The sequence below is a fragment of the Danio rerio genome, chromosome 5, assembly GCF_049306965.1.
Source record: "Danio rerio strain Tuebingen ecotype United States chromosome 5, GRCz12tu, whole genome shotgun sequence".
Lineage (NCBI taxonomy): Eukaryota > Metazoa > Chordata > Actinopteri > Cypriniformes > Danionidae > Danio > Danio rerio.
The window spans coordinates 41,385,352-41,405,689 of record NC_133180.1 but is presented as its reverse complement, the minus strand read 5'-3'; the positions used below and the strand labels follow the sequence as shown (position 1 = coordinate 41,405,689).

General features: G+C 39.1%; 2 protein-coding genes across 10 annotated transcripts in view; one reads left to right on the top strand and one right to left on the bottom strand.

Annotated features, from left to right (window-relative positions):
* arl15a (ADP-ribosylation factor-like 15a) overlaps positions 1 to 20,338 on the bottom strand; it is a 179,901-nt gene that overhangs the window by 3,564 nt on the left and 155,999 nt on the right. For 4 of the 9 annotated variants that reach the window (XM_073950817.1, XM_073950818.1, XM_073950823.1 and 1 more), the window contains one exon: positions 7,911 to 8,106. In XM_073950817.1, the coding sequence (XP_073806918.1) occupies positions 7,911 to 8,106 (196 nt within the window). 9 annotated transcript variants of the gene reach the window in all.
* The window catches only part of LOC141385704 (uncharacterized), a 430,770-nt gene that overhangs the window by 285,591 nt on the left and 124,841 nt on the right, over positions 1 to 20,338 (top strand). The gene's annotated exons all lie outside the window — the stretch shown is intronic.

Sequence of the window (20,338 nt, the reverse complement as noted above, 5' to 3'; positions counted from 1 at the left end):
GGAATGAACCGCCAACTTATACAGCAAGTTTTTACACAGCGGATGACCTTCCAGCCACAACCCATCTCTGGGAAACATCCACACACACATTCACACACACACTCATACACTATGGACAATTTAGCCTACCCAATTCACTTGTACCACATGTCTTTGGACTGTGGGGGAAACCGGAGCACCCGGAGGAAACCCACGCGAAGGCAGGGAGAACATGCAAACTCCACTGCGCCACTGCCTCGCCCTATATATATATATATATATATATATATATATATATATATATATATATATATATATATATATATATATATGTTTGTTTTTCCCCAAAGCCTATCACATACCCTTTGGAGTATCAGGGACTGTTTACACTAATACGTTTTAGCTCTAAAACACAAATGATTTGCTACGGTTACGCCTTCTGGCCACACTACCTCAATGTTTTCCGGCCCTGAAAACGAAGCGTTTTGGAAATGCTGCTGCTCCTTGTCAGTTTAGATGGGGGATGGCTGTAGACATTCCCCTATCTTAATGGAGCTTTTCCTTAATATTTAGTGCACAAAGTTCAGCTTAGCATACTTTTCTTAAGTTCAGACTTCGCAAGTTTGATATGGAAAACAAACTCCCAAAGACATGTTGGGTAAAACAGTGTACTTTATAACGTCATTTGGATCACCCTTCTACACTGTTTCACTACCTTAACAATAAAGAGAAAACATGATACAAGGAACTGCTCATTTTCATATTAACTTAACAGACACCAAAAATGTTGAGGCATCTACATATTTATATGATCGTCATCTTCACTGTATACATATTTATCACAATCTGGATCCTATGATATAACTGGTTCCTTTCATTTTCTTTGAAAAATATGAAACACATTCTCTCGTTTGCTGAATATTAAGTTTTAAAGATCAATAATGGCCATTAAAAAAGTCTAACACACAATAAGTTTATACAATATAGAAAATTAAGGCAAGCAATCAGTCAAATGTTTAGAATCAGTATTCGTGGTTACATAAATTAATATATTAACTTTTTTTTGCACTCAGCCAAACAAGGTACCTGAGAACAAGTAATAGATTCAAAAGACCATTAGATAGAGACATGATAAGTTAAAAATCACATCTGACAACTATAGTAAGATGAAATGCAGTGGAAGATCTTTGATGAACTGTCCAACCTGCGCTGCTCATTTTCAGTGGTGAAATGTGGAAAAAGATATTTTCAGAAACTCTATGTGAAATGCCAGTGTGGACATGGATCGTTTTCATTCTAAAACGTTGTTTCAAAACTAAAACGTATTAGTGTAAACAGTGCCTAAGGCATGTCCTATCGGACCATTCTTTGACATTTTAACTTTTTAAAAATTTTCTTATTAACTATTCCTTTAAATATACGTGATCTCACTCAGAATCTACAGGAAACAAGAAATGTCATCAGCATCAGTTCAGACCTAGCCTCATACATTTGGACCTAGCATGCTTATACAGTTGAAGGCACAAATATGAGCCTTCCTGTGAAATTTGATTTCTTTTAAAAAGATTACCCAAGTGCTGTTTTACAATTTTTTCAACACATTTTATACAATATACAGTTGAAGTCAAAATTATTTGCCCCCCTTTGAATATTTTTTAAAAATATTTCCCAAATGATGTTTAACAGAGCAAGGAAATTTTCACAGTACGTCTGATAGTATTTTTTGTTCTGGAGAAAGTCTGATTTGTTTTATTTTGGCTAGAAAAAGCAGTTTTACATTTTTTTAAAAACTTTTTAAGGACAAAATTATTAGCCCCTTCAAGCTATATATTTTTTGATAGTCTACAGAACAAACCCTCGTTATGCAATATCTTGCCTAATTACCCTAACCTGCCTAGTTAACCTAATTAACCTAGGCAAGCCTTTGAATGTCACTTTAAGCTGTATAGAAGTGTCTTGATAAATATCTAGTCAAATATTACTTAATGTCAACATGGTTAGGATCAAATACATCAGTTATTAGAGATGAGTTATTAAAACTATTATGCTTACAAATGTGTTGAAAAAAATCTTTACTCCGTTAAACAGAAATGGGGGGGGGGGGGGTGGTAAACAGGGAGACTAATAATCCAGAATTACTAATAATTCTGACTTAAACTATAGTTGCAAGATACTAGTATTCAACTGGTGGTCATGGGGGAGTGGAGAGTATGAGACTAATTCCAGTGACGCTCCACCGACAGACGAGTCTTCCAGCCTCCACTGCTGAGACTGCAGCTCTGCACAAGAATTTTGGTCAGCGGGAAATTAAAATGGTTGTGCCGAACTGAGGTTTTTCTCAAGTATATTTTTCTTCACTCTCCTATCGGTGAAGTTTTTTCCCCCTCTCCGCTGTCGCCTCTGGCTTGCATGGTTCAGGATCGGTAGAGCTACGCATCGATCAATTTGTTCTTCAGTGTTTGAACTCTCAGTAATGACTTTAAACCACACTGAACTGAGCTAAACTGAACTGAACTTAAACACTAAAAACTGAACTACCCTGATCCAGTTACTATGGCCATTTATGTGAAGCTGCTTTGACACAATCTACATTTTAAAAGCGCTATACAAATAAAGCTGAATTGAATTGAAGTTAAAAGTGCTATCTTAAGGCTTAAGGCTAGGTTAATCAGGTTACTTTGCAAGTCATTGGACAACAATGGTTTGCTCTGTAGCCAGTTCAAAAATACGTTCTTTAGGGGGCTTATAATATTGACTTTAGTAGTTTATACTTTTTATTCCAGACAAGCTAAAATAAATTTAACTTTCTTCAGAAGAAAAATATTACAGGAAATACTGCGAAATATTTTCTTGCTCTGTTAAACATTCATTAATTCATTTTCTTATGGGTTAGTCCCTTTATTCATCAGGAGTCGCAACTTATCCAGCCTATGTTTTACACAGTGAATGCCCTTCCAGCTGAAACCCAGTACTTGGAAACATCCCCACACTCATTACACTACTAGTTCATTCAATGCACCTATACCGCATGTCTTTAGAGTGTAGGGGGACCTGGAGCACCTGGAGGATACACATGCGAAGATGGGGAGAACATGCAAACTCCACACAGAAGCGCCAACTGGCCCAGCCAGGACTCGAACCAGCGAGCTTTTTGCTGTGAGGCGACAGTGCTAACTACTGAGTCACCGTCCCACTGCAAATAGTAATAAATCAACTGTATATGAGTAAAATTAAGCTCAGTAAAAACATGTTGTTGTTTTTATTTCAATTATTGCAGACAAATTCTGGATCTATTCTTCCTTTCTGCAACCAGCTTTGACAATCACTGTTTTTCCCATGCTTCTGTTTAAATAAATGCAGTGTATTTTTTTCTGACTGACCATCTTTGATATGACACATAGTGAAACCACGATATCCATAAACGCTGAGATATGAAGAGATAGTCATCTATTGTCCACAATTTACCTTCCTCAAAACAAAAGAGATGCAGCTTCAGATGTCCCTAACCAAATGAGATAAGCAGCAAAGTTTTAGTGGATAAAAGCACAAGGAAATACAGTACGTGGGCCAGATAAAGTCATACCAGAGGATATGTTGCTACAACAAACAGATGCAACTATGTCTATCGTTTCGCAATCAGCAAGCTTGAGCACACTCGCTGCTAATCTGATCACAACAAACAGACCAACAGAGCTGAAGAATCGAATCAAAGTGTTCAGTGTGAGTCTTTTGTGCATGTACTGTAAGCAATCCTACTCAGGAACGAAGCACTTGCTTTTGCAGTGCAGGTATCTAACTGTGCCATGTTGGGATTTATTAGTGTCTGCTGTTTTCATGACGGCCTACTTCACTGAGTCAGAAGATTGTGTCTCGTCTTTCCTCCAGCAGAGTCTTTAGGGGGCACTGAGCTGTGCCTTGCTCATAGTGTAACAGGAGTTTAATGACAGATTAGGTCACTTCAGCCCGGGGCCTGACCGACCCAAACAGTGTTAACAAATCCGTCTTGGTAAAAGGAGCTGCCCCGGGCCTGCTGGCTTACCAGTCTGTCTGTCCGTCTGCTTGTCTGTCTGAGGCAGGCCCCCTTCTGGAGAACGCAAGCTATGCACTGATCTCTTAGATCACAATGGGGGAAACCAAAGCACAGCAATGCCTTCATAAATAAACCATTACATACAGTTGAAGCATTTGCTTTAGCTCAGTGCAGGTTGGTATACAGTTGCGTGACAACGTGACATGGAAAGCCTCACGCCATGGTGGCAGATGGCTGTTGGGATGACCACTGGGTCACACGGTCAAGCCTTTAGGTCAGTGGGACCAATGAGTGGCCTTGCGAAACAGAAAACAGAGAGCAGATTAGAGCTCTGACAAGTTGCCAGAAATTTCTCTTAAACTCACAATACGCAGGTAAGAGTGAGAGGAAAAACTGCATGAGTAAAACAACAAAGTGCTTTCATGTTCAAGAATATATCAAATCATTTCAATGTAGCGATAACATTTTAAGCACTTTATTCACAAATTAAAAACTCAAAATGTTTAATGTATATATATATATTTTAATGGTTATTAAAATATTAACACAGATAGACAGGCTTGAACTGTTCCTATTCACTGATTGGTCAACCAAAATTGTATTTTGCAGTTGAATTTTTATCAATTGTCAGGTTTTAAGTTCCCACTTTATATAAAGTATCGCTTATACCTGTGAACATACATGTGTAACTATATGTGTAAGTAGTATGTAGGCCCACACGGAATCTAAGCGCATAATTCCGCAGATGTTCCGTAGAATTCCGCAGATTTTCGCCTATCAGTAATTCTGTTTATTTAGTTGAGTAAACGTGTATAAATCTATATTTATTCAGTTTTTAAATTAGTTACAGTAATATTATTGACTAATATGAAAATGTTCATCTGATTTTGGCACAATGCAGTTTGTACAGTAATATTTACTGTCTTTTGTGGAGATATTATGAGAGTCTTTCTTTGTTTATTAATGAAGTTAATCAAATTTGATTTCCATTTTAAACATTTAATACAAGTTAAGAAGGTTTTAGTTATGATACTCCAAAAATAATTACGCAGTAATCCGCAGATTTTTACCAAAATTCTCTGCAGAAATAACAAAAATGTCCGCAGATTCCGTCTGGCCCTAGTAGTATGTAACTACAATGTATGTACACACTGGTGCATAGTACTTGTGTAATACTGGTGTGTTACACACATGTAACAACACACTGAATAGTATGTGTAACTTCAAATGTGTAACAAGACATCGGTAACAACACAAAAAAGTACACATCTGTGACAAAAATTCAACTTCCACACCTGTTTGCATACCATGTACTTCTGAACACTGTATTAGAATAAGAATGGCAGAACTGACACTGCATTAGGTTTCACCTTGCTATACCAGTTTAATTACAGGGTAAATTCTCAGGAACTGTCCACTCAGTATAAATTGTAAAAAGGTCACAAATTACTGTTAAATATCTAAAACCTAAGCCTTTATGCAACTGTTTTACAACAGCAAACTTCTGCCAAAAAAGTATAAGCATATATAGAAATATACAAATGGCATATGTTGTTTTAAGGTGAATTGTAGAATCACATCAGTAATACACATTAAAGGGGTGGTTTATCAAAGATTGTGTTATTAATGTCCCGTTACACATTTGAACTTACACATACTATACAGTGTGTTGTTACATGTGTGAAGTTAGACCAGTATTACACAAGTAAACACTATGTACCAGTGTGTACACTGTAACTACATACTACTTACATATCTAGTTACCGTGTAAGTTCACAGGTATAAGCGACAATATAAAGTGGGACCGATTTTAATACTGCAATAAAAGTGGGACCGATTTTAACCCTTTAACTGCCCGTTTGACCAAATGGTTGACCATATTTTGACTGACCATATCTTTTTGAGAGGAGTACTTCATTCATTCACTCATTTTCTTTTCGGCTTAGTCCCTTTATTAATCCAGGGTCACCAAAGTGAAATGAACCACCAGCTTATCCAGCATGTTTTTACGCAGCGGATGCCCTTCCAGCCTTTACCTATCTTTGGGAAACATTCACACAAACTCATACACTACGGTAAATTTAGCTCACCCAATTCACCTGTACCGCATGTCTTTGGACTATGGGGAAAACCGGATCACCCAGAGGTAACCCATGCGAACGCAGGGAGAACATGCAAACTCCACACAGAAACACCAAATTACCTGGCTCAAACCAGCGACCTTCTTGCTGTGAGGCGACAGCACTAACTACTCGCCGAGAGGAGTACCTAACGTAACTTAACCTGATTGAGCCATCTCTACCACTTGCTTGAAGTATGTTATGCCAGAAAAAATCCACTAGTTGTCACTAACTCAATCAACAGCACTCGTCACAACATTGCTTCTACCACTAACAAAGGAACATACACTGACCTGTTTTCGACCTGTTATAAAAACACCACCCAATCACACTGAGACAGTAAAGGAGTGATATGGAAGAAAAACAATAATAAAAATGATCAATGTGACCTGTTGTTTTACAGCCAGCTGATACAACAAAATGCAAATTTGTCATGTGCCTGTGGGTGGTTAGTAGCTAAGATCCCATGACTGATGACTGCACAGGGGGCCGAATGTGTCCAGCTGCTTTTTGGCCTGCAGAGATTACTTTTACATTTGATGCTTTCAAGAGAAGATCTACAAGAATCTTTTACTTCAGAAAACCCATATAGGCAAATTACCAGTTTGTAAGCATTCAGGATGCGCGTGCATCAAGGTTGCAGAAAAAAAAAATGGGAACGCTAGCATTTACAGCAAGGGAATGACATCCGACGCAGAAGAGAGTTTGTTGTTGTATTAGAGATAAGTTGCAGTTGAAGTCAGAATTATTTGCCCCTCTTCAGATTTATTTATTTTTTATATTTCCCAAATGAAGTTTAACAGAGTAAGCAAATTTTCCCAGTATGTCTGATAATATTTTTTCTTCTGGAGAAAGTCTTATTTGTTTTATTTCGGCTAGAATAAAAGCAGTTTTTAATTTTTGAAAAGCCATTTTAAGGTCAAAATGATTAGCCCCTTTAAGCAATTTTTTCCAATAGTCTACAGAACAAACCATCGTTATACAATCACTTGTCTAATTACCCTAACTTGCCTAGTTAACCTAATTAACCTAGTCACGCCTTTAAATATCACTTTAAGCTGTATAGAAGTGTCTTGAAAAATATCTAGTAAAATATTATTTACTGTCATCAAAGCAAAGATAAAATAAATCAGTTATTAGAAATGAGTTATTAAAACTATTATATTTAAAAATAATAATTCAGGGGGGCTAATAATTCTGACTTCAACTGTATTTTGATTAAATGTTATACATATATTATTTACATAATACTTTAAGTGTATTATAACAGCTTGTCACTCAGTGATAAGCGCAGTTATTAGGTAAAATTAACGTTAAAATGAGCGGCGTTCGTCTGACATTCGCAATAGCACCCTCCCCATTAATATTGTATAAGACGAAATGGCCATGCATCCGGCCCCAAATATACAACTATCTCATTAAAACTCTTAGTGATTTTGCAAGAGAGAAGTTAAAGGCCTACAAGTCTTTGGATGCCAACAATTTTGTTCTGTGTGGTCATGTGCAAAAAAATAATGTTCCATGATTACCAGAAGTAAAACTTTGTAGTGCTAAAAACCAAGGTTCTAGGCAAGGCCTGGGTAATCACCAACAAGCAAAACAACTGCATTCTGACAGCAAACTGCACCTGTATGGCAGGGTATGTGAACTTAAGATTTTTACATTTCATTCTAAGCATTCAGTGTTTGCTGTTTAATTAACCATATCTAACAGTTTTTACTGAAATCGTTGCTGCAATTAAAAATGAGTAATGTGTATGATTTAGCATAGCGTGAACTTACCTGATATAGCATGGGAACTGCAGAGTCCAGCATTTTTAATTAGGTCCTCACTCCATTCAGCTCTTTTGATGGCTGTTAGCCAAAGACGTCTTCGATTGGCATTAAAAGTAGTGTGGCTTTTATTTGGCTTCCTACCGCACAACATGGCATGTTTGCTATTGCAACCGGTCTTTTTTTGAACCCGTGTGTAATTCCCCTATAGATTCAAAACAAAGGGAAAAGAACAACAACAGTTGTGCAAATTCTTATATTCAAAACAGAAATTGCACAAAAAAAAAGTGTTGGGAAGAAGAAGCAAGCATTTTTCAACGGCTTACACGAGCTACAAACTTCTGACCCAACTATAGGATGTGATGACACAATCTGTAGTCATGTGTGGAGCAGTCTAAAGAGAGCCAGACATGGCATGAGCTGAATGGGGTGTCTGGCCTGCACAAATAGGCCAGTGGCCAAAAGCCGCACTGTAATTTCTCTAGCTGCTCTCTAGCCAGATCGAGCTGCAATGGATCCAGTCCTGCTCTAGAGTTCTCACCATTATTTATGCGTTTCACAGTCAGCTGCAGATATGAATGTCTTTTCATTTCCATTCTTGAGGTTGGGGCTTTACCAAGGCAATTCAGGTTACAAGTCATTCTCTTGGGTGCGATGGATAAATTCCACGTGGGTTTGGAAACCGCAAAACTCTCTGGTTACTTGCCCAAGCAAACAGCCACTAGACCATTTCATAGCACCAGTCAGAGTTAAATGAACATAAATGGGCTCATATGTTGAGCTGTGTTTGGATAGCACTGCACAGTACTGTAGATCTGAATAAAAACGGCTGGGGCCGCATAACTGCCAGAAGGAAACAAATATCTGTTAAAGCTCATGCCTTATTCGCTTGAAAAATGAAAATGAATAATCAGTGTGTCAGCATACAACTACAGTTGTCAGGCATCTCACGTTCAATTGAAATTTTCATTAAGCTCATGTTTAAATGAGTTCAGACACTGTATCCACAAAATTCCCAAGGCTGAATGGATCTAACATTTGCCATATAAATGTATTTATTTAGCTCAACTAATACAGTATGTATCAATAACATCAAAGCCATTGGTTTAATCTACAGTCAATGAAAAGAACTGGTAATTTATTTATTTATTTATTTATTTATTTATTTAGCACTTTTACAATGTAGATTGTGTCAAAGCAGCTTCACATAAAAGATCATAGTAAATTAGAACAGTGTAGTTCAGTATTTAGTGTTTAAGTTTAGTTCAGTGTGGTTTAATAATCACTACTTATTTTGTAAAAAAGCATATGCCAATGCACAGATTTATTGCAAGTATTACGAAAAACAGTTGGTTTTGTGAAAGCTAATTTAAAACAAAAGAATCTAGATCAATGAAAATCTCTCAAATGGTGCTCAACAACCCATGATGACGATTTAGTTTTTGTATTTTCTGAGCCCATGGGCCAGATGGACTCATTGATGAGCGTTAAAAGTACTACCAGTATTTATTGAACATGAACAAAGAAAAATATTGATATTGAATAGTTGTGAAAGCTGTGGAAAGTATTTTGAATACTAAACTTAACGCCTTGAGGTTTATTCACACCTGCCTTGTTTGGTTTGAAATATGTATAATACCCTAACCCTACATTTTAAAGGGCCATGAAACCCCCTCGTTTCAGCAGGGTGTTTTCACACCTCTACTTTGGAAAAAGTCAGAAAAGTGGGCGGGTCCAGCTCTGTTTAGGGGGGAGTGTCGGAGGAACTAAAGTGGGAGGGTGTGGGAGTGTCTATTTGGGCACGCGCGAGTTTCAGTCAAAATACTCACACACAGGAGAAAGAGATGGTATTTAACCTACATGGACATCTGTAGTGGAATTATTTGCCAAATTATTAAATGGTGGACTTTAACTGCAGTTTGGCTCTTTCATTCAGGGAATTCATTCATGCCCCTCGCAACAAACGAGATATTTGATTCGAGGATCTGCTCTAAGCGTGTATTTTTCATGCAATGTTCGATACCGCACGGCGAATGAGAGAAAAAAAAACCTCAGCATTTCCCGGAAACTTAGATGCACACGGCAGGTAGCGTCAGAAAGCCGCGTGTGTTATTCCGGTCACAAAATGCGGTTAAAAACCCTACACGAGGTTAAAGTTTGGTTGTGGTCCTAACATGTTACGGTGCAATAGTTAACTTAGTTCGATACGAACAAACTGAATAAACAAAGAGCACTGGTCGCTCACTTACCAAATCTGTAGAGACAGGACAATCACCAGCAACCAGCCGCGTCTTTATGAAGAGAATACTACAAGCGATTCCAGATCTCAGCGTTTGCAGATGAGAACAGCTCTCAGGTAAACAATAATCCTCCTTAGACACGTAAGTTATTGTTGTCGTCGCCTACACTGTTAATCCACACGTGAGTCTGAGCTCTCACAGAGAGAAAAAGAAAACGAAACTTAACTGCAGCAAACTATAAAAGCAACACTTCACGCTTGTTTTGCCAACACAACATGGCGTCTATGTCGTGTAAACACAGTAATGAATATTAATGAAGTTGCACAATAGAGCGCGCTGATTGGTTTGAACCAAGCCTTACTCATGCATTAATGCAACACACTGTAAGACGTAATAAGACTCACTCTGGCACAGACGCCCAGTCTGCAGGCTGGAATACAGGCTATTATGTCATGACCGTGACGCAGCTTCAAAAATTCGTTTCAAACAGGAAGTACGAATTTGCTTGAAATAACGCAAAAACAACCAATTTACACTTTTTAGTGAAATATAGGTGTCTTAATAGTGTTTTTAGCAGTGTGGGACACATATACGACTGTCAACAGCTCAAAAAATGTGTTTTGGTGTTTCGTGACCCTTTAAATAAAAAAAACCTGTGTGAGCAAAAGTCTAGATAAGTAACAGTCAGTAACAGTCAGATCTCTGGACAATACAGCTGATGGTTACACGGTAGATGGCACGCTCTGGAAGCACAAGCATTTCTGTCCAACAAATAACTGAGTTTAGCACACGTGTGGTTTTGTTTACAATTTATGGTTCACTTTCAAAAACGACAGCGTGAAAGCAAACCACACCAAAAAAAATTTAAAAAATCAACATTGTTTGTGAAGTGAACTAACAGACTTTATTGGTGTGAAGACACTTTTAAGGTTGCGCTAGAAGATAGAAGATATTTTTGACACATTTAAATTTATTTTGAATGCCAGAGGAACATATAAACACACTGTTTGCCAGTTATTTTTAGTTTGGTTCAGAAATGAAAAGATTACATTTACATTTACATTTAGTCATTTAGCAGACGCTTTTATCCAAAGCGACTTACAAATGAGGACAAGGAAGCAATTTACACAACTAAGAGCAACAATGAATAAGTACTAAAGGCAAGTTTCAGGTCTGTAAAGTCTAAGAAGGGAAGTGTTAGTAGTTTTTTTTTTTTTTTTTTTTTTTGTACAGTTAGTGTGATATTCAAATAGGCAATTGCAGATTAGGAAGTGAAGTGGAGACTAAATAGTTGAGTTTTTAGTCGTTTCTTGAAAATAGCGAGTGACTGCTGTTCTGATGCAGTTAGGGAGTTCATTCCACCAACTGGGCAGATTGAGCGTGAGCGTTCGCGAAAGTGATTTTTTCCCTCTTTGGGATGGAACCACGAGGCGACGTTCATTCACAGAACGCAAGTTTCTGGAGGGCACATAGATCTGCAGAAATGAGTGCAGATAAGAAGGTGCTAGGCCAGAAGTCACTTTGTAGGCAAACATCAGTTTTGAATTTGATGCGAGCAGCAACTGGCAGCCAGTGCAAACGGACTAGCAGCGGAGTGACATGTGCTCGTTTAGGTTCATTGAAGACAACTCGTGCTGCTGCATTCTGGAGCAGTTGAAGAGGCTTGATAGAGTTAGCTGGAAGCCCAGCTAGTAGAGAGTTGCAGTAATCCAGTTTGGAGAGAACAAGAGCTTGAACAAGGAGTTGAGCTGCATGTTCAGATAAGAAGGGTCGGATCTTTCTGATGTTATAGAGTGCAAATCTGCACGATCGAGCAGTTCTAGAAATGTGGTCAGAGAAGTTTAGTTGGTCATCAATCGTTACTCCAAGGCTTTTCACCATTTTGGATGCAGTAATGGTTGCCCCATCCATCTGGATTGAAAAGTTATGGTGTAGAGTCGGGTTGGCAGAAACTACAAGCATTTCCGTTTTTGCGAGGTTCAGCTGAAGATGATGATCTTTCATCCAGTGTGAAATATCCAACAGGCAGGCTGAGATACGAGCTGGAACCGAGGGATCATCAGGATGAAAAGAGAGGTATAGCTGGGTATCATCAGCATAGCAGTGGTAGGAGAATCCATGTCTCTGGATGACTGGTCCTAGAGATGATGTGTAGATGGAGAAGAGAAGTGGCCCAAGAACAGAGCCTTAAGGTACCCCAGTGTTTAGATGCTGTAGATTGGACACCTCTCCCCTCCAAGACACCCTGAATGACCTGTCAGAGAGGTAAGATCTGAACCATTGTATAACAGTGCCCGCAACGCCCAGTGACTCAAGCGTAGATAGCAGGATCTGGTGGTTGACAGTGTCAAAAGCAGCTGACAAGTCCAGCAAAATGAGGACTGATGATTTAGAGTCTGCTTTAGCCAGTCTGAGATCCTCCACGACCGAGAGCAGGGCAGTCTCAGTTGAGTGGCCTTTCTTAAAGCCGGATTGCTTGTTGTCCATGAGATTGTTTTGAGTAAGAAAGTCCAGGACTTGATTGAACACTACTTTCTCCAGAATCTTGGCCATGAATGGAAGCAGGGATACTGGTCTGTAGTTTTCAAGTAGCGTATGGTCCAGGTTGGGTTTCTTTAGCAGTGGGGTTACCCTAGCCTGCTTAAATGTAGTGGGGAATAAACCAGAGTCAAGAGATGTGTTAATTATGTGAGTCAGTGTTGGTATGACTGCAGGAGAGATGGCTTGCAAGAGATGAGAGGGAATGGGATCGAGTGGACAGGTGGTTACATGGCTAGATAGCACAAGTTTGGACACCTCAGACTCAGAGAGCTGAGAAAAAGAGGTGAGTGTGTGTGGTGTTGGTGTTGTATCTTGCGTGTTTGTTGTAGGTGCAGCAAATTGAGCACTGATTTTTGCAGTTTTGGTGCAGAAGAATGTAGCAAAGTCATCAGTAGTAAGTGTGGAGGATGCGGGTGGAGGAGGAGGATAGAGGAGGGGGGAAAATGTTTTAAAAAGTAGGCGAGGATTAGTGGCATTGTTGATTTTCAGACGGTAATACGTCTGCTTTGCAGAAGTAACCTCAGCTGAGAAAGAGGACAGAAGAGTTTGGTATGTTAAGAGATGTGCAGGATTTTTAGTTTTCCGCCAAATTCTCTCCGCAGCCCGAAGTTTTGAGCGATGCTCACGGAGAGCATCCGAGAGCCAGGGTGCAGGAGGACTGGCACGGGCTGGCCTGGATGCAAGAGGACATAATCGGTCTAGACATGATGCTAGTGTGGAGCAGAGTGTATTAGTGGCACTGTTCGAATCAAGTGCAGTGAGTTTGCGAGATGGAGGAAGAGAGTCTGAAACAATGGTGGATAGTCTATTGGGTGAGAGAGATCGTAGGTTTCTGCGAAAGGTAACCAGTGTAGGAGTGTGTGGCGGCTCAGGAGTAATGTGGATGTTGAGAGACAGAAGGAAATGATCAGATATTTGTAGTGGAGTTACTATTGTTTGATCAGTGAAGCAGTGTCGTGTGTAAATAAGGTCTAGCTGATTACCTGATTTGTGGGTAGCAGAAGTAGGTGCTCTTTTTAGGTCAAAAGAGGCAAGCAAAGTCTGAAAGTCTGCAGCTTGCGGTTTGTCAACGTAAATGTTGAAGTCACCTAGCACCAATAAGGGAGTGGCAAAATTAGAAAAAGATGAGAGAAGAACATCCAGTTCATCTAGGAAGTGACCTAATTTACCTGGTGGGCGGTAGATGACAACCACATTTATGTAGAAGGGGTGGATAATGGTGACTGCATGGAATTCAAAGGAGCTGATTGTTGGCAGGGACGGTATCAGAGTAAATTTCCATTCTTTGGTAATTAGTAGTCCAGTCCCACCCCCTCTCCCTGTCTGACGAGGAGTGTGGGAAAAAGAGAAATTAGCAGAAAGAGTAGCATGTGTAGCAGTGTCCTCCGGCCTCAACCAGGTCTCAGTTAGAGCCATGAGATTATAGTCAGAATATGTAGCTATGGAGGTAATAAAATCAGCCTTGTTAACAGCTGATTGACAATTCCAGAGGCCCACGGAGAGAGAGAGTTGTGAAATAGTAGATACATGTATTGAACGAAGGTTGTGAGGATTACGCCTGCAGCGCACCTCCCGTGTTTTGCGAGTGTTAGTAACAACAGGAATTAGAAAACACATAATAAAAGTGCACTGACAACAAAAAATAAGTGTAAAGTAAAACAGTAAAGTAAAGTACTCAAGTGCTTTGTCGGTGTCTTTGCTCGGTGGAGTCGCGCAGGTAGAGTCGATGGTCTTTACCCTCGTCGGTCTTCACACGAGGCGGTCTTCACACGAGGCTGCCGCGACCGCTGCCGCGGTGAACTAGTTGTTTATATAACCCCAAAGCACTAGCTGATTGAATTCAGCTGGACACGCCTCGAGAGTCAAAACAAGGGCCGAAACTGAGGCGGACGACGCGAAACCGCGTCTGCGTTCGCTACACAAGCTCTTATAATAACCAAGGAAACAGTGGCTAAACAACTTCTAGTATTATACACAACTGAAAGCAAGTTTAAATGTCCTACAACTTTACACAAACAGCTGGAAACAAGTCCTCAAACCATACACAACAACTGAAACAAATCTTAAATGTACTTACAGGCTGCTGGTCTAGATGCTGCTAAAGTGCTTCTCCTGCCGACTAATGCTAGCGTGCTCACTATATAGTGAGCATAAAAGATGAACAAACAACTAGGATGAGTCACGTAATACCAGGTCCACCAAACTTCTTTTAATACCCCAATTTTTGGGCTATAGTCCTGTCGGAATTTTGAATAGCCCAGGTTTAGCCCCCAAACGCATGACCAGATATCCAATTTCCCAGGACAGTCTAATATTTCAGCTGTATTTTATTGTCCCACAATAACAACCTAACTAGCGTTCTTGTTATCTTAGCTCGATAAACGGCTGCCTTCCCTGTGTATTCTGTTTGTTGGCGTATTAGCCCAGTGATAAGTGTACCGACATATGGTATGGCAGCGCTCTGGGTGCCCTGAGTTAAAATCCCATCTCATGGACCTTTCTCGATCCTACACCTCTCTCCCACTTCACTTCCTGTCAACCTACTGTCAGATCAAATAAAGACAAAAATGGCAAAATTAAATCTTAAAAAAAAAAACAACCTAATAAAAGGTAACCAAGCTTTCTATAGAACAAATTTACTATCCATTCACATTCTTTATCAATTAACTAACAGTAAGAGAAGCCGGGATATGTGGAATCATGCTGAATGACAAACAAAACTGATGCACTCTCTCCCAGTATTCTACTTCATACAGTGTGTGGTCTGCTCTATCTGAACCTGACTTGTCAAAAACAATTGTCAAAATATCCATCATGTGGACTATCTAACATAGATGAAGCTTACTGCAAAAAGGCGTAGGAGTTGGACACATGGGAGCTGTCCAGTTCTGAAGTCTTTCACCTTTTCATGTAAAAGGTTTATGACATTGTCCTGTGGTCACTTTTATTAAGCTTGTCAATTTTGTGAAAATACTTTGGCAAATAAATAAAAAAACACTACACTTTTGTTCCATATGTGCACCATAGCTGCTTTTATTATTTTTATTAAAAAACACATTTTTATGCAGTAGACTAACTCTGACATCATGAATATTGATTATTTTCTAAACACAAATTTATCTAGCCCCCTTAACCCCAGTAGAGAGCAAAACAATTGTTTTGTGGTTGGTCATATTATATCACCCACACCTCTTATGCATGAGCTCTGCTTATTTGACACTATGATAATTAGCAGTGCACTTATTGCATTGGTCAATATGTAAAGATATCATCATGTAAATCATCAAAAATTTCCATACACCTGTTTTGGAATTGTATTCTACAACAAATTTGCCCTGTTTAGTAAATCTGGCCCTAAGTGTATCAACTTCTTTCTATTTTTAAATTGGCAATAGCTGCAAAATTTGACTGGAATGTTCGTTCGTTCATTCATTCATTCATTCATTCATTCTCCTTCAGCTTAGTCCCTTTATTTGTCAAGGGTCGCCACAGCGGAATAAACCGAAAACTTATCCAGCATGTTTTACACAGCGGATGCCCTTCCAGCTGCAACCCAGTAATGGGAAACACACATACACACTCATTCACACACATAGGGCCCAATCATATACCTAGCGCATTAAGGCACAAGATGTGATTTCATGATGTGTTGCTAGTTTCAGACCAACAAGCCAAAATTTTCCTGTTTTCCGTCATGTTGTTTAAATAGCAAATCCATTTGCTCCCCTTTGTAGACTCATGGGTATTCTGGTCTGGAAAGAAGTGTGTTAAGGTGCATTGTTGGCTCATTGCTATTTTGAGGAACTAAAATAGACTGCTCAATATACCTGCTGAAGGCAGGTCTAAAGTCCAGAGTAGAGCGCGTCAGTTATGCGCCTCACTTAAACATTGCTTAAAACACGCAGGATGTACAGTAATACACAAATGTCTGTACAAATGAAAAGGAATTAAGATGTTAAAAAAATTATTATTTTCTATAAAAATTTCCTTAAAAACCAGTAACTGCATGCCTTCTTCACCACGGAGGCTGTTTTCAGTTTATTCACGACAACTTGCTTTTGTATAAACCTTCAACACTCTTTCCTTATCCACGAAAGAGAGAAATTGAAAGTAAAGGCCGAATAGAAAAGGCTCATTTTCCTCTTGCTGCAGATACTGTTTTCTTAACTGTTATTAAATTGTTCAGTTTTTCAATTTACAAAGTCCGCCAAGTAAATAGCAAATGCGCTATGACCAGACGCAACTGACTCCTAAAGGGAATGGGAGATGAGACTCCGATTGGTTTATTCTCAAAACACACCTATAACTCATTAAGAGAATAAGCTCAACCCTGTTAGACCATGCACCGCGGATCAGAACGTATTTTCTTAAAATAGCAAAAGTGGATTCGGAGACGCCCTCAATGCTTTTGCATCCTGCGCTTCAGACTTTGCACCTAGACTGTTATAATAGACCCCATACACTACGGTCAATTTAGTCCATCTAATTTACCTATAGCGCATGTCTTTGAACTGTAGGGGAAACATGAGCACCTGGAGAAAACCCACGACAACACAGGGAGAACATGCAAACTCCACACAGAAATGCCAACTAGTCCAGCCGGGACTCAGTGACCTTCTTGCTGTAAGGCGACAGTGCTAACCACTGAGCCACTGTGTCGCCTATACTGTTTCTTCGGTGTCATAATGATTCCAGAGTATGAGTGTTCCACGTTACTGTGGTTAGACAGCATTTCACAACTGTTACATTAGACAGAAAGCCCCAAATGAAAAACATCATCGGTGCCTCACCTTGGGCATATAAGAGTGCGCTCAGATATCAGAAAAAGCCAATTACTCTGGGTGACAAGTTTCCCCCTGAAGATATCAGTCAGCTGTGGAGAACACACTTGAAAGAAATGTCTAGATATCGCCAAATGCACTTACCATGAAATTGAGCTGGTCTCACTTGTTTTTTCAATGTCTAAAGAGCCTGCAGTTATGTGCTTGGCAAGGCAAAAGGCTTTCAAAGAGGCCCCATAAAATATCGCTTACAGACAATATCTAATGCTTTGGACGCATTTAAAAAGAAACAAATACCTCGTACTTGGAGGTGGGTCACAGACTGGGAAAGTACGATCTTTAGAGAACAAATTTGGAAGAATGAGATCAGCTGAGCCAGTGGAATTATAAATGAACAGGTTCAAAAAGTCACCCCCCACCCCCCTTTATGAGCTGCATAAAAAGAATGGTAAGGTGAACATGGAAAATCAACTCTTAAGTAAGAATTTTATGTAATGCTATACTCTACACTATCTGTGGGGAAGTGTAAGTACGTCACTAGCATCCACTTCTACATAAACATGCTTTATCAGCAGTTTTGCTGTCTTAAGATGTCAGAATACATCTTTTTGTCATGGTCTTCTCCTTGCAATAAATATGTTTGTATAAAACTTGTAGTAACGGTGCTTATAAGTGCGACTAAATTTTGGCTGATGCGCCTAAATTTTTAAAGTTAGGAGCACCGGTGCTACCAAGCAAAAAGATTCATTTCGAGCCCTGATAAGGGTAACACACTAAGCCATCACTTTATATTGTTGCCAAATCTACGTATTAAAAGTGTTTGTGCAATTAGAATAGTTGTAAATAATTAATGTGACAGCAAAAAAAAAAAAAAAAGTGAGTCAGAGTCATGAAACCCCCCTTGTTCGCTTTAAGTCTACCTTAGCCAGCATAAATTTTATGTAAAGAATTGTAATGTTGTGTATGTGTAACGAGGAGACTGACACGGAGGGATCCATTATGCAGTATTTATTAGTCACATTTTCACTCAAACATTCAATACACACGAAGGTGCGAACCAGAACAACAATAGCAATAAGGGTCTCAAGGCTGGCGGCTGACAGACACAGAGTGATTTACCAGGCATGGGTTAGAGGCAGGCGGCGTGATTCAGAGTCCGTGTATCAGGCTTGGGTCGTGGGCAGACAGAAGGCAAAGCAGAGTCAGAAACGGGCTGGAGTAATTCACAGGAGATCGGGCAGGATATAACGCTCAGTAATGCTGGCCGGGGCTGAACAAGACTTCGCACTGAATGAAGGTATGAGTGCGGCTTATAAAGGGTACGTGGGTCATTAACTGAATGGAGAACAGGTGTGCGCGATCAGTGTAAGTGGATGATGTAATGCTAGAAGTCCGGAGATGGTGGCCTCTGCTGGCCAGCGAGGGGAATGACTGGGACCGAGTCGGTGACAGTATGTTTTTGTTATATTTCCATTTTGTCAATTTTAAGGCTCCTGAGGACAGGTGTTGAGAATTAGCAAGTTTGCTAAAACACTTAAACAAATGCATTTGGTTGTCCAGTGTAATTGTGATGTCCATGTCAAATAAATAAATAAATAGAATTTCTTTTTAAAAAATGCTTCGAGATGGGTGTGGAGCGCTGCGAGCAGTGGGAAGGGTAGGCCTGGCCGGGAGTGCAGGGGAAAAAGAGGGGAGTGAACAAGTCAGATGTCAGTTGGCTCACAAAATGAGACACAAACCGTGAGGAGACCCATGATTTTATAGTTTACAAATTTAAAATGCAAAGAAATAAACAGTAAGTAATTTAATGTCCTGCTACATTTGTCATTAGTAATTTCATATACACATAACCACAATTTGTTATATCATCATAAAGATAATCGTGTTCTCTCTACCTCAATCCCGAGTCTGAATGCAGACACAGTGGATAGCAGTGCAGCAGGTCTCTTGCCCTGTCTATTCCATTAACCCTGCTGGTAATAGGCAAACACAGCAGCACAGAAATGGACGAGGTGTCTCAATGGTAACGAACTCAACTCATAAAAAACAAAATCCACCATTCTCCAATTTTCGTACAGCTCTTTCAATGCTTGCTGCAAACTAGGGCTGCTCAGTTATAGGAAAAATCATAATCACAATTATTCAAACTGATTATCTGTTGAAGTCAAAATTATTCTCCCTCCTGTAATTTTTTTAAAATTTATAAATAGTTAAAAAATAATGTTTAACAGAGGAATTTTCACAGTATTTCCTATTATATTTATTTTTCTGGAAAAAGGTGTATTTCTTTAATTTCGGCTAGAATAAAAGCAGGTTTAAATATTATGAAACCTATTTTAATAGCTCAATATTATTAGCCCCCTTAAGCAATACATATTTTTGATTGTCTGTAGAAAAAACTACTGTTATATAATGGCTTGCCTAATTACACTAATTAAGCCTTTAAATGTCACTTTAAGCTGAATACTAGTATCTTGAAAAATACCTAGTAAAATATAATGTAATGTATTATAGCAAAGATAAAATAAGTCAGTTATCAGAATTAAGTTATCGAAACAATTGTTTAAAAATTGGTTGAAAAAATCTTTCCATTAAACCAAAATTGGGGGGAAAAGGGTCACTAATAATTCAGGAGGGCTAATAATTCTGACTTCAACTGTATATATACAGTTATTTTCCTCCCTGTAAATAAGAAAAGGGAAATAAATACAATAGACTAAAATATGAAACAAACTGTGCTTTAAGCATCTTCACTGTAAGAAAAAAAAATCAGCTACAAAAGTCCTTTAGTCAAGAGCAGTGAGGGATTTTTTCCATTTGTTATTTGATTATGATAAAAACAGTCAGTAGTAGGAAAATTGTGCGCTGTTACTTT